General features: G+C 50.1%; 1 protein-coding gene across 1 annotated transcript in view; it reads right to left on the bottom strand.

The window, feature by feature from the left end:
• NT5E (5'-nucleotidase ecto) overlaps nt 1-13,479 on the bottom strand; it is a 559,853-nt gene that overhangs the window by 280,421 nt on the left and 265,953 nt on the right. Inside the window, exon 3 of the mRNA XM_085611043.1 lies at nt 9,041-9,229. Within this exon, the coding sequence (XP_085467169.1) occupies nt 9,041-9,229 (189 nt within the window). The remainder of the gene's footprint in view (nt 1-9,040; nt 9,230-13,479) is intronic.

The following is a 13,479-nucleotide window of genomic DNA, read 5'->3' as shown; positions in this document are numbered from 1 at the left end:
GGGCTTGGTGGCTCACGGGACCCGCACTTTCACTTTCGCTTTCGTACCCTCCTGGCTGTCTATGCGAGGTTGGGTCACGGGGCTTTGTGTGTTGGTGTGGCATCTCTGGGGGGCCCCGCCTGCCCGCCGGCTGTGATCCGCCCTGCAGATCGGGGGTGGCACCCCCCCGGGGCCCGTGGACCGGTTTGCTTGCCCTTCACGACGTTGCTGGTGCGATCGTGAAACTGGGACCATGGCCACGAAACAAGATGGCGATCGGGCAAAGGTAAAATCGACCCGGCGTGGCGCAGCCCAATAGTCCAATAGCATGGATCGCTATACCCTCCAGAAGGGATCTCCTGAGGTGCCCCGCAAGTCCCCTGAGGGCCCTACTGATGCCCCCGATCTGCCTCCGGATCTGACTCTTCGGGATGTCATGGGCGCCATCGCCGAGATGAAGGCCTCTGTGGGCCAGCGCTTTGACACACTGGCGCAGAAGATCGACTCGGTCCTCGTAGATGTTGGCCTGATACGGGCCGATCTCTCCAAGACCAACGACCGAGTTGATTCTTTGGCCCACACCTCATCGGGCCTCACGACGGATGTGGCGGCCCTGCAAACGGAGGTGCGCCGACTTGCTCGGGCGAGTGCGCTAATGGATCGTCGCCTGGAGGACTCCGAGAGTCGGGCCCGGCGGAACAACATCCGTATCATCGGGGTGCCTGAGGGACGTGAGGAAGCGGCGGCGGACCTTTTCGTGGAAGACCTGATCGTCAACCATCTCCAGCCACGGGGGCTGAGTAAATTCTTTGCTGTGGAGAGAGCCCACAGGGTCCCCGGGGGACGGCCTAAGGTCGGAGCCGCTCCGAGACCTCTCATCGCCCGGTTTTTTAATTTTCGGGACAGAGACGCTATTCTGCAATCCTCCAGACTACAGGGACCGCTTAGACTTGACAATATGGATATTAATTTTTATCCTGATTTCACCCCTGCGGTCCAGAAACAGAGACTAAGCTTCCTTGGTGTCAAGCGCCGTCTTCGGGACCTAAACATCAAGTACGCCATGCTCTTCCCTGCTAAGCTGCGAGTGGAGGTGGAAGGTCGCACACACTTTTTTGAACGTCCCGAAGCGGCCGGGGACTGGTTGGATACTCTGTCTGGAGATCGGGATCGGGGTGGCGGGGGGGGAGCGGCCGGGGGAGAGGGCTCGCCAGATCAAGACTGAGGGACTAATATTAGGCCTCGCTCGGGACAAAAATGATGCCACTTTTTGACTATATGTCGGATTGTTTAATTTCCCCTCCTATGGAGGTTGTGTGGGGTCTCTTGGGGGTTCTCCCTCCTCCTCTGGGGGTCTAGTTAGTTTAACTATCTATGGGGCGACAGGCACACTGCACATTGGGGGGGCTGTTTGGGCTCATGCAGGGGTGCAGGGAGGGGGGAGTTTTGTTGGGGGGGGTGGGTAGGGATGGGGCGTTGTTTGTTATTTCCACAAGGCAACCCTTTTTTTGTGTAGGCTCTACTGTGCTCTTGGGGGGACAAATGATGGTCTTTGTGTATGATGGGGGGTAGGGAATTGACTTTGTTGTCTTGGAACGTTAATGGACTGGGGGACAGGATCAAACGAGGTGTGGTCCTGCAGTATCTGAAGAGACTCTCGCCTGATGTGGTCTTCCTGCAGGAGACACACCTTATTGGCAATTCCTTCTGCGCCATGAATCGGCATGGTTACCGCCTTGTGGCCCACTCGGGCTTCACGTCAGGCTCCAGGGGTGTGGGTATCATGGTAAAGAACTCGCTCCCGTTAGAGATTGATGAGGTGCTCCATGATGACAGGGGACGCTACACTGTTTTGGTGGGGAGAATGGAGGGCAAAGTGATTGTCTTTGTGTCAGTGTACGTCCCACCGGGGTTGCAGTCGACCACCTTTGCAGATCTGGGGCGCCTCCTCCTTGGCCTTCCGGGGGGGCTTCTGGTGGTGGGGGGGGATTTCAACGCGGTGGTTTCTGGAACTTTGGATCGTCACCCCCCTAGGGACCTCCCCCGGGCACAGGCGTGGCTCTCCGGCCTCTTGGATACACTGGGATTGGTGGATTGCTGGCGCTTAAAACATCCCACACAGTCGCAATACACTTTCCACTCGGGGGCCCATGGTAGTCTCTCACGGCTTGATTATGTCCTTGTCCCGGCGGCCCATGTTGGAAGGGTGGGGGAGGTGCGCCATTTGGCACGGGGTATCTCGGACCACTCCCCGCTATTGTTGCATGTTGATGTCTTTCTGAGGGCCGAGAGCAGGGTGGTCCCAATTAACTCCTGGTACCTGCGCGACCCCACCATTCGCGCTGACTTGATTAAATCCCTCCAGCGCTATTTTGAGGAGAACGTGGGGTCGGTGCCTTCAGCTGTCTCCCTGTGGGAGGCCTTCAAAACAGTACTTAGAGGGGAGGCCCTATCCCTTATTTCCCACGCCCGGAGGCGTGAGCGGGAAGAGGTGACCCGGGTGGAGGCTGAAATAGCGGAGCTGGAGGGTAATCTAGAAGATGGGGTGACAGACGCCGCACTACATGTCCTCCAGCTCAAACAGGCGGCGTATAGGGCCCTCGTTACGGAGGCGGCCAGGGGCCTTAGTAGAGAGCAACAGGGGCGGCTGTATGATGTGGGTGATAAGGCTGGTAAACTGATAGCGTGGTTGGATAAAAAGGAAAGAGCGAATCGTGTGGTCCCACTGATTGAGAAAACGAATGGTGTGTGTGTAACTGAACCAGAAGAAATTGTCTCCTCCTTCGCGGAATATTTCCGCGAGGTGTATTCCCCGGTCTCTTCTTGCTCGGAAGAGGATTCCTGTGCCCTGCTCAGAGATATTGCACTGCCTTCCCTGTCCGGGAAGGACAGGGTGTTGCTGGACGCCGCTCCCACCTCCGACGAAATTGCCCTCGCCATACGCTCGGTCGCTTCAGGCAAGGCCATGGGCCCGAATGGTATCCCTATCGAGCTGTACAAGTTACGACCGGATACATTGGCGCCTCATCTCCGCGCAATGTTCCTTGCGGCCCACTCAGAGGGCTCCCTCCCGCTTGACCAGCGTCTGGCTACAATCGTTGTGATTCACAAGGAGGGGAGACCTCGAGATCGGGTTACTTCTTATCGGCCTATCTCACTACTGAACGCGGAGCCTAAAATTCTCGCTAAGGTACTTGCCAATCGGCTGGTCGGTGTGGTGGGAGATCTGGTTCATCAGGACCAGTCTGGTTTCATTCCCCATCGCAATACAGCCCTTAATCTTCGGCGTTTGCATGGGGTGCTTGCGCGTGTCCCGTTCATACGGGAACCGGCCATTCTGGCTTCCTTAGACGCCACTATGGCGTTTGATACACTTGAGTGGCCATACATCTGGGCGATGCTTGCTAAGTTCGGGTTTGGCCCAGGATTCATCAGTTGGGTCAAATTGTTGTATGCGGGCCCATTGGCACAGGTGGTCGTGAACGGGAGAGTATCGGCCCCGTTTGAGCTGGGCCGGGGCACGCGGCAGGGCTGTCCCCTGTCGCCGCTTCTTTTTGCGCTCGCCTTGGAGCCCCTGGCGGAGTGGCTGCGGTGGGAGCCTTCCATCCGTGGTCTCCGTTGGACCCCCGAGTATGAGGATCGCGTATCCCTATACGCTGATGACATCCTTCTGTACCTAGCCTCCCCACGTAAATCACTTATAGTCCTAGTTGATGTTTTACACTTGTTTGGTCGTTACTCCGGCCTCGTCATCAATTGGGCTAAATCGTGTGTGTATGTCCTCTCTGGGGAGGCTCCTATTCTCCCGCGGGGCTGTCCGATCCAGATCGCCCCGCAGGGATTTCGGTACCTGGGTGTCTTCATCACTCTGGACCCGGAGGCCCGATATGAACGGAATCTGCTCCCCCCTCTCCAGCGTCTGCGGGTGGATGTCGCACGATGGCGGCGCCTGCCGCTTTCGCCGCTCGGCCGGGCGGCATTGTTCAAGATGATGTCTCTGCCGCGTTTTCTATACGCTTTGCAGAACACCATGGACTTGGTCCCGGCGCGCTATTTCCGTGAGGTGGAGAGTCAGCAGCGCCTCCTGTTCTGGGACGGGAGGCCACGCATTGCTCTGGCTAAACTGACGCTCCCCTGGTTTGACGGGGGGATTGACCTCCCGGATATTAAACGGTACTACTGGGCCTCCCAGCTTGCTGCCATTAACCATGGCCTCTACGGGCCCGCCTTAAACCCGGCCTTTGAAATGGACATGATGCTCCTGCCAGGTGGCGACTACCATCGAGCGCTCTACTCTGGCGCGCCCGATGCTCGTCTGACGGGCCCCACGCGTGTCATGGTGCAAGTCTGGCACGCGGCCAATGCAGCTATGGGGTGGAAGGACCGTTTGACCCGGGCATCACCACTGTACGCGTCTGAGCGGTTAGGTTCCTTGTGGACCTCTAAGGGCTTTGAGAAGTGGGACATGATAGGTATCAGTAAAGTGGGGGATCTTTGGACGAGGGGAGGATTTAAAACGTTCGATATGCTGCAGACGGAATTTCAGTTGCAGGGCAGTGAATACTTCCGGTATTTGCAGGTCCGTCATGCGCTGGGTTCCGTCTTCACGGATGTTGCCTCCATCCCGGAATATTCCCCCCTGGAAGACAGAGTGCTGGATGGGCATGTCCCGGACAGCACGATCTCACTTATATATAAAAAGCTGATAAACGACTGCTCGGGCCTGTTGACTGCCCTTCGTGCGGCTTGGGTTGCTGATGGGCTGGAGCTGGACGACGAGGACTGGACCTCCGCGGTGGCCTCCCCGAAGGAGGTGGCCATACCAGCTCGCCTTCGCTTCGTCCAGCTAAAGATACTCCACCGGGTCTACATGACGGGGCCAAAGCTTCTGCGTATGGGCTATGCCGGAGATGGGTTATGTAAGCGTGGGTGTGGTGCTTTGGGGACCTTTATGCATATTTTGTGGGAGTGCCCGGAGATAGAGGGGTTCTGGCGTGGTGTACATGAGGTGCTGCGTCTGGTTACGCATGTGACGCTGTTGCCTGAAGCGAGGAGATGCCTGTTGAATGTGTGGGAACCGACTGATTACTCAGCGCCGCAGACGTGGTGGGTGACTCTGGGATATATGGTCGCCAAGCGTGATATTGCTCAACTGTGGGGATCCCAGAGGCCCCCGACGGTCTCGGCCTGGAAAGAACACATGGACTGGTGCATGTTTCGCGAAAAAGTGGTGTATGTGGCGAGGGGTAAGCCTGGGACATGGGTGAAAGTGTGGGGCCCCTGGAACGCCTACCGCGGGGGTATCTGTGCACCACCGTTGCTGCCTGATACCTCGCCAGCCCCATCCCCCTAGCCGACTCGTTCCCCTGCTGCCGGGCATTGGGTTCCCTCAGTCTTCGCTCTGCTCTCTTCCCCCTCTCTAGACTTTTACGGATAGTTGGGATCCCTCCTCTAGGGGAGCACATGCTGCTATTTTCGATTGTGGGTTGCCTTGTGGGTGTGGTTTTCTTGTTGTTCTTAATTTAAAATGAAACCGCATAATGGGGCCTGGATGATGTGGCTTTTCGACATTGCTATCTATTGAGAAATGACCCTCCTGTAATGCCGCGTTTTCCATGTATATATGTCATGTGTTCCTACTATTGCTAGCGGCCGGCCGGAAGGTTGTGGGCCCATACTTGTATACTTTTAAGACCTGTAATAAACGGTTTCAAAAAAAAAAAAAAAAAAAAAAAAAATACTACAGTGGCACCACCCTTGTCTGCCTAAGCCAGTGCTTAATTTGTGCCGGTGGTTTCCGGTGCTCGACACCGGCACTTAATTGTAAGCACCGGCTTTAATGACAGTCCACACATGGTGGCACTGTCTTTTCCATTTTGAGATGAGCACAGCAACTGTGTTTATTAAGTCAATATACATTGAAAATGAATAATACTAGCCTCTCATGCCATTATTATAACTTTGTGTGGCCTGAAATGGTCTGAATTGTCACAATTACAGGAATGCGATGCTTAGGTGTTACGTTAGTACTGCCTTTGACAGCGCTGGCAGGGTATGGGTGATGCAGGCTACAGCGGCCTTCCGAGAAGGGTCCTGGCACTTAATGTTTTACAAATTAAGCATTGGCTCTAGCGCCTAGACGTCTTCGTGTATTAGTTGCGCCCTACAAATAAATAAATAAATTGCATTTCTAATGTGCTACTATATGATCAAATTCTAAATGTACAGTCATTTCTTTCACCAGTATGTATCAAAGCACATTTTCTCTATCTCTTTGATGCTTACTCTTAAGCAGAAAGTCAACCTAAGTCAAAGTTAAGTGTCCTTCAGTGATCCAGGCCCAACAGGCAAAAAACATTCTGGGCTTGTTTGAACTCTGTCACAATGCACACAATTTAGCACATTGGGCTGGACTGATCAGATGGGAGCAGGACCAAGACTAAATTGCGTGACCACAGTGTAACAATGAGTAAACTAAAATGGAATGGAATGCCACCAGGAGTAAATATCGGTCATTGAGATTAATTCAAGCATTTCGATTAATTCAAGCATTTCACTCTTGAAATTTTTTCTTTTTCTAAGTGGTTACAACTGAGATCACTGCTATTATTTGTACCTTGATGGCAGTTGTTTATATCGTCATTGTCCTCACTGTGGTGGCAGCTGTTGTCACTACTGTGATTCCTACTGTTCTGACGGCTTTTGTTGTTCCTTTTGTGTCTACAATTATGGTAAGTGCTGTGGTCCCTGCCATGTTGGAAGCCGTGGTCCCTGTTGTGGTTACTACAGTTGCAGCAGCTGTGGTTATTGCTGTTTTGCTAGTTGCTGTTCCAGTTAAGACACTTAGGGGCATATCAACAAGGGCCGGCGATAGAATTATCGTCGCTTTAGCGTCCGTTTTCAGGCGAAAAGCTGCAATAATTTTATCGCTTTATTAGCAAGGTCACGCTATCGTGTGAATCCATGCCTTAGCGCCCTTTCCCTTAACGCCCAGCTTTGCATCTCTAATGAGGTGCAAAGTGGGCGTTCCTCCCCAAAATAACGTGAGAGATGTCGCTAACAGACATTTCTCCTATCAGCAAGCTGATCGCTAACCTGCGTAGCAATAAGAAAAGTAGCGCTAACCGCGGTTATCACTACTTTCCTTACGCCTGCTTTCAGTCTGACTTAGCCAATGGAAGGTGGATATAATGGCTAAGTCTGCCCTGCCCTGCCCTATCATCAAGCTATCGCCAAACGTTGTGCGATTATCGCTGGATTTCCAGCGATAATCGCACATTTGGCAGCTTGCCCTTTAAATTTGATCGCTTTGGATATAAGCGTTGCTGATAGCACGCTATCTCAGCAATAAAATCCAGCGATAGCTGGCGATAATTATCCTCGCACTAAGTGCGCTTAGCGATAATTATTGCCGGCCCTTGCTGATATGCCCCCAAATGTGATTGATGCAGTTGACCTAGTTGTACATTTGTGGCTTCTGCTGTAGCTCTGGTGTTCTGTGCCAAGTAAGATCTGATAACTCCATTGCCAAGAATGCAGCTGATAACGTGCGTTCTTGGCAATGGAGTTGATGTGTGAGATTAGGTTGAGTCTTTTGTCAAGTATGACACCTAGGGATTTAGCGCAGTCTACAATGATGGGTTTACTGTTGAGTAAATTCAGCTGATCCATCCAGGATTGAACAGGAGGCGGGGAGAGAGAGGTAGAAAGGAGGAGGAATTCAGTTTTGGAGGGATTGAGAATGAGTTGGTGAACTAACATGCAGTTGTGAATAGAGTTGAGAGTAGAGTTGAGTAGTGAGAGATCTTGAGAGGAAGACACCTTGAGGTAGATTTGGGTGTCATCTGCATAGAGATGGTAGAGGATTCCAGATTTGCTTAGGAGGTTCCATGAAGGTTCCAGATAGAGATTAAACAGAGTGGGTGCAAGGATGGAACCTTGAGGGACGCCTTGACCAATGACCAGTGGAGACGAGAGACTGTTCGCAATCTTGATCTTGGGGAGAGGATGTGGTCTGTCGGCTGCGCTGCAGCCTCTGGTGCAGGAAACCAGGGTTCGAGCCTCGAGGTCGCGTCCACATCCTGTGATTCTGGGCAAATCACTTAATCTCCCCATGCCTGATTGTGTAATGTAAATACGGTGCTATGTAAAGCGCTCCAATGCCTTCGGGTCGCGTTCACACTATATAAATATGCAAAAAAAACACACAAAAAAACAAAAACTTTGCAACAGTTTTCAGCGCTTGGTTTCAAATAGAAAATTGCATCCTAGAGAGCTTCCCAAACATTTTTAAAAGCCCATTTTGGGAAATGATGCTGTATTTCTGCCTCACTTGTGTAGGACCACTAAGTTTGCTTTAACTCGCCTTTGGGAAGCACCGACTTAATTATTTTTGGATGTAACAGTATTATTGTACTTAAGGAGTGTGGTGCTGGGCACAGTACAGTTTAAGAGTACGGCGTTTGGCTGGGCGGAGTTAAACAGCTAGGCACTTCTATGGATTCCTTCCCGTTGTGCAGTGCTAGAATATTTTCACTATCAACAGATTAGTTTTAAGAAGGTCAGTAATCATAAAATGTTGAGGGTTTTAAGAATGCATCTTTTACGTGTTCTTAGTTCATTATTGCGATTTACTAAGTACTTGGCATTTCTATTCCATTAGAACTGTATGCCCAATTAAAATGTCCTGGTTTGTTTTAGTTGCTATATACTCTAGAGCTTTATTGTCATATGAAATCTTTATCAGGGGGAAGTGCTTGTTATTCTTTCGTCGTGCCCGAGGCCCCTGTGATTCTGACGTCAAATTCTCCTCTTCTGTCCCATGAATGCTAGCAATTGCCATGTAAGCGCTTTGCTATGTACAAACCAACCACATCGGAATATTTAGTATTACGTTTTTAATCATTTAGATTCGATGGAAATTACTTTGAGCGTCATTCGAGAATGCATAGATAATTGACAGATATAATAACATGATATAATGTATATATTTTGCGGACAGCTGTGGCAGGAGAACAAAATGACATGCACGTTTGATATTTCCGAAGGAAGCCCCTTTTACCTGTATATAGAAATGTATTGGTGTGTCCCCCGATGACCACATCCACTCCTCTCACTTTCTTAGCGATCAGTTGGTCCGTTTCAAACCCGGAGTGTCCGAGGGCTATGATTTTGTTCACTCCCAGCGTTAGGAGCTTATCGACTTGGGGCTGCAGCGCCTCTATTTCAACTTTAAACACCAGATGGGGACCTGTTGACCAACCCAAGTGGTTTAGATAAATGTAAAAAGGTTGACTAGATAACAGCGTGGACATGAAGCAGCCTACACATCAAAAATACTCAAGCGCAGATAAATATTGAGCGTTAACTTATAGGGACAGTCGACCATTTTGTAACAGACAGGACAGCCGTTTTCTGCTATTACCATAAAACGGATATTTTAAGTGACCTAGGACATTCAAATGAACGTTTAGATAAACAATCTCAAAACTCCCCAAATAACACCTTAAAAACGTCACTCACTGTTTAACATGTCACCTAACACCATATCTCCTCCCAAAAAGCATTTGGGCAATAAGGGTATATGAACGGATCTCAAACTCGCCCAACAGAGGCAGAAAAGTAGACTATTTATCTAATGTGGCTATCATGAAAATCTGGCATGGATCCAACCCTACTGGATCTCTTTCGCACCCCCCCCCCCACCCCCCCCTCCTGATCTTGACAATGCAGGTCACTGACAAAAAAGCATGTCAATATGGAAATAATGATTACTACTTGGCAGAGAAAATAAGTGTTCACATTGTTCGAATGCATTAAATTCGTACACCCACCACATGAGCACACTGCTAGCCTATATCATCCCTAAGTACCCCACTGGGACCAGTTCCTCTCTATTACTAACTTGTTGTATGTCCCAAAATCAATAACTCTCTAATTCAACACATAATCAGGGTAAATTCTATTGGGGCAGAAAAGGGCGACAATCGTTTAATCCAGTGGGTTGATGGTTCCACATCTACCCAGTGAGTCTCCTGCAAGGGTCTTATCTTAATGGGAAACTATTTCTGACCAGAATCATTTGATGTCCCCCTCAGAAGGAATAACAATCCCATGACCCCTGTTTAGCCAGCACATATTCGTGCTCCTCAGGGTAGTTTGTGATGCATCTTCCACTGACCCCAGATTCTATTATACGTCTGGCGGCGCCCTCGCGACCTATACACTGCTTTTTCGGTAAAGAACAATAATCGATCCCCCATAGCCCCTTAGAGATCGGATCGGAGGGGGGGGCTCCTGAGATCTCCAAAGGCCTGCTACATCTTGCTTAGCCAAAGCACAGTCTATCCCAACCACCCGTTTCAGTCTACCATTCCCATTCCACCCCAGTAATACACACATGATTGCCATTCTATCAGAAATCTGCATGCCCTCTCTAGGGTGCCGAAAATTGAATTCCAGTACTCCTGAATCACCCGGCACTCCCATACCACATGTATTAAGGTACCGCTGGCCTGGCCACAGAGGAGACAACTGGGGCCACTACTCCTCCCCATCTTCCACAACCGTTCCAGGGTATAATATATCCTATGAAAGTATTTAACCTGGACAAATCTCTGGCGGGCCAGTATTACCATTTCTTGGGCCGCCATTTTTGCCTCAATCCCTTCCTTGTCATCCAAGGACCCCATGTCAGATTCTCACCTTTCCCACAAATGGTTTGGAAGATCGGGGATATTTACCACCAAAGTTCTGTATAAGCTGAATCTGCCCTTTCTACCAATGACTGACATAATGAGTCGTATTTCTAATGGGCTTTACTCTGGGAGCACCATTATGCGAGCCATGTGCCGATACAATGCATGTCAGAGCTGTAAGCCCAGGAAGAACTGGGATCCATGTAAACCATATTCAGTTGTGAGTTGGTCATAGAACAACATGTGATCTGTCTGCCAGATGTCACCCAAATTAGAGATTCCCAACTTATCCCAGTTTCGGAATCTCCAAATTCCTGCCACTTTCGACTGCCAAATAGAAAGCCATAATGGCGTCTCCTTGGTTGGCGCCCTTCACCATTAAATCCACTGCAGGGCCTCTCTTCGGCTAATAAGGGGAATGCATGTGACAGTTGGGAATGTGGGCTAGAGGGGTTCCCCACACAGCCAAGACCATGGTGCCTGCCCCATAAGTAGAGTTCTCTTGAGCCTTGTAGCTGGGTTCCCTGGTCCCCAAAGATCAGTCGTTAACCGTGAGCAGTTGAGCTGCCCTGTAAAACAGTCTCATATCAACTGACCCTAATCCGCTGTCATAAGGGGATTGTATGTACTTTTATGGGAAATTCTTGGGGTCAAACCGCCCCACACGTAGCTATTGATGGTGGCCTGTAGTATTGTAAACCAATGAATAGGTATTTTGCGTGGGTAGTGTTGTAAAACATACAACTGTGGCAGGGCCTCCATTTTAAAGAGGGCTATTTATGCCATCATGGCCAGGAGGAGGGCACTCCAACTCACCATATTTCCTTTAATTTTGCGCATCAAGGAGGTGATATTCCTATCTCAAAAGTCCTCAGGGTCGATCACTATATACATGCCCAAGTATTGAAATGCTCCGGTTCTGAACTAGAGAGCCGGAGAGCCCAGAGGCAACTCTGGGGGAGCTCCCACCAACGGGATGATGCCTGAATTACCCCAGTTCACCCTCAGACCTGACGCCTCTCCATAGATTTACAGAATGTGAATCAGCTGTGGGATCCATTTAAAGGACATCGTCCGCATACAAAGAGATGTGGTCCTCATATTTAGTGCCCCACCTTAAGAACCATACCTGTGTGTACCTTCTGATCCATTCAGCCATTGGTTCTATTGCAAGAGCGAAAAAGAGGTGTGACAACGGACAACCCTATTGTCTGCCTCTGCCTGTCCAGGACTGCTGTGAAGAAACATCATGCACTCTGACCCTAGCCCATGGCTCCGTGTACAACAGGTCCACATTTTGAAGGAACCTATAACCAAAATAGATCCTTTCCAGGATAGCGTGAAGGAAAGACAATTCAACCACGTCAAAGGCTTTCTCAAAGTCCAATTGCATCCATACAGTTTGGTCGGATACAGAATGTGTGTGGGACAGGCCATGTTCAGCCTTCTAAGACAATGCCGGGTGCCCCTGGCTGGCATAAAGCCATTTTGATCGCAATGCATAAGGGGATCTCAAGTGTTGGAGCTAAGGCCTTCACCACTAGTTTGGCTTCTATATCAATTAGGGAGATCGGTCTGGTGGACGTGCATTCTTTGGGTGGCCTATCTACTTTAGGGAGGTTGACAACCAAGACACCTTGGAGATCATCGCGAAGTATTGCAGCTGTCCCTGCAGCTTTAACCATTGTGAGTAGGTGCGGGAGTAGCGCGAGTACAAACCTTTTAAGGAATTCTATAGGGAATCTATTGGAGACAGGCACCTTCCCCGACTGCATCCCCTGCAAGGCTTCAGGAAGCTCCTACCCCAAAAAAGGGCATCTAAATCTGTCCCTCCTCCATTGGAAAGCTGCTGCATGACCAAATTTGCAGCTATGGAATTTTGTTCCGCCCTCTCCAGCAGATTTGACTGGTAAAGTTTCTCATAAATGAGTGCAAATGCTATGCAGATTGGTCTCCACCCAGTCTGTCCCCGCACCTGTGGGACAAACCTGCATGCCATAGAATGGGTCGCACGTCAATGTAGCAATTTGTGACCAAATTAGTACACTCGGTTTTGAGACGCGGACACTACTGCCCTGGCCTGGGACAATAGTTTCTTCTTAAGGGCCTCCCTAGTTGCCTCCACACAGCAAAGTATTTTGTGCCCCCAAATTGAGTTAGAAGATATTCCAATTTCCCAATCCGTGTTTCTAGGGTTGGGATTTCTTCCTCCTTTTCCTTCCTCCTCCCGGCGGTGTATGATATTATGTCCCCTCTGAAGACCAGCATTCATCGCTCCCACAATGTAATTGGGGAGACCCAAGGGGAGGAGTTGTCTTTGAAATAAAGTTCTATCCTGTACTTAATGTGTTCCTGAAACTTAACGTCCTTCAGGACCCCTGCCTGGAGGCTCCAGTGACTGTCAGACCTGCGCATCCCCAACCCCATTGACAATTCAATTGGTGAGTCATCATACGGTGCCCACGCATAAATTGTAGCTCCCAATGCCTTCCGGAGTATGGCAGTGGGGAGGAAGAGGCAATCTAATCTTGAATGTAACCTCTGGGAGAGAGAGTAGTACATAAACTCTTATGCCATCGGGTTCCTAGCCCTCCACACTTTGCAGAACCCCAGGGATTCCGCCCATGACGCAAGTGTTGAATGTTGTTGCTTACTGGCCCCTTCTTTCGAATCAAGTTGTAGGTGCATAACATTGTTGAAATCCCCCCCAATTATAAGTTCCTTGCCCGGGGCTGAGGTGATAACAGTCAACAGGTCTGTCATCGTGGCCGCCTGCAGAGTTGGCAGCACATAGACAGACACC

Source organism: Triturus cristatus, chromosome 6, assembly GCF_964204655.1.
Source record: "Triturus cristatus chromosome 6, aTriCri1.1, whole genome shotgun sequence".
NCBI lineage: Eukaryota > Metazoa > Chordata > Amphibia > Caudata > Salamandridae > Triturus > Triturus cristatus.
The sequence above is the reverse complement of the archived record's forward strand: the minus strand, read 5'-3'. Positions and strand labels throughout refer to the sequence as shown.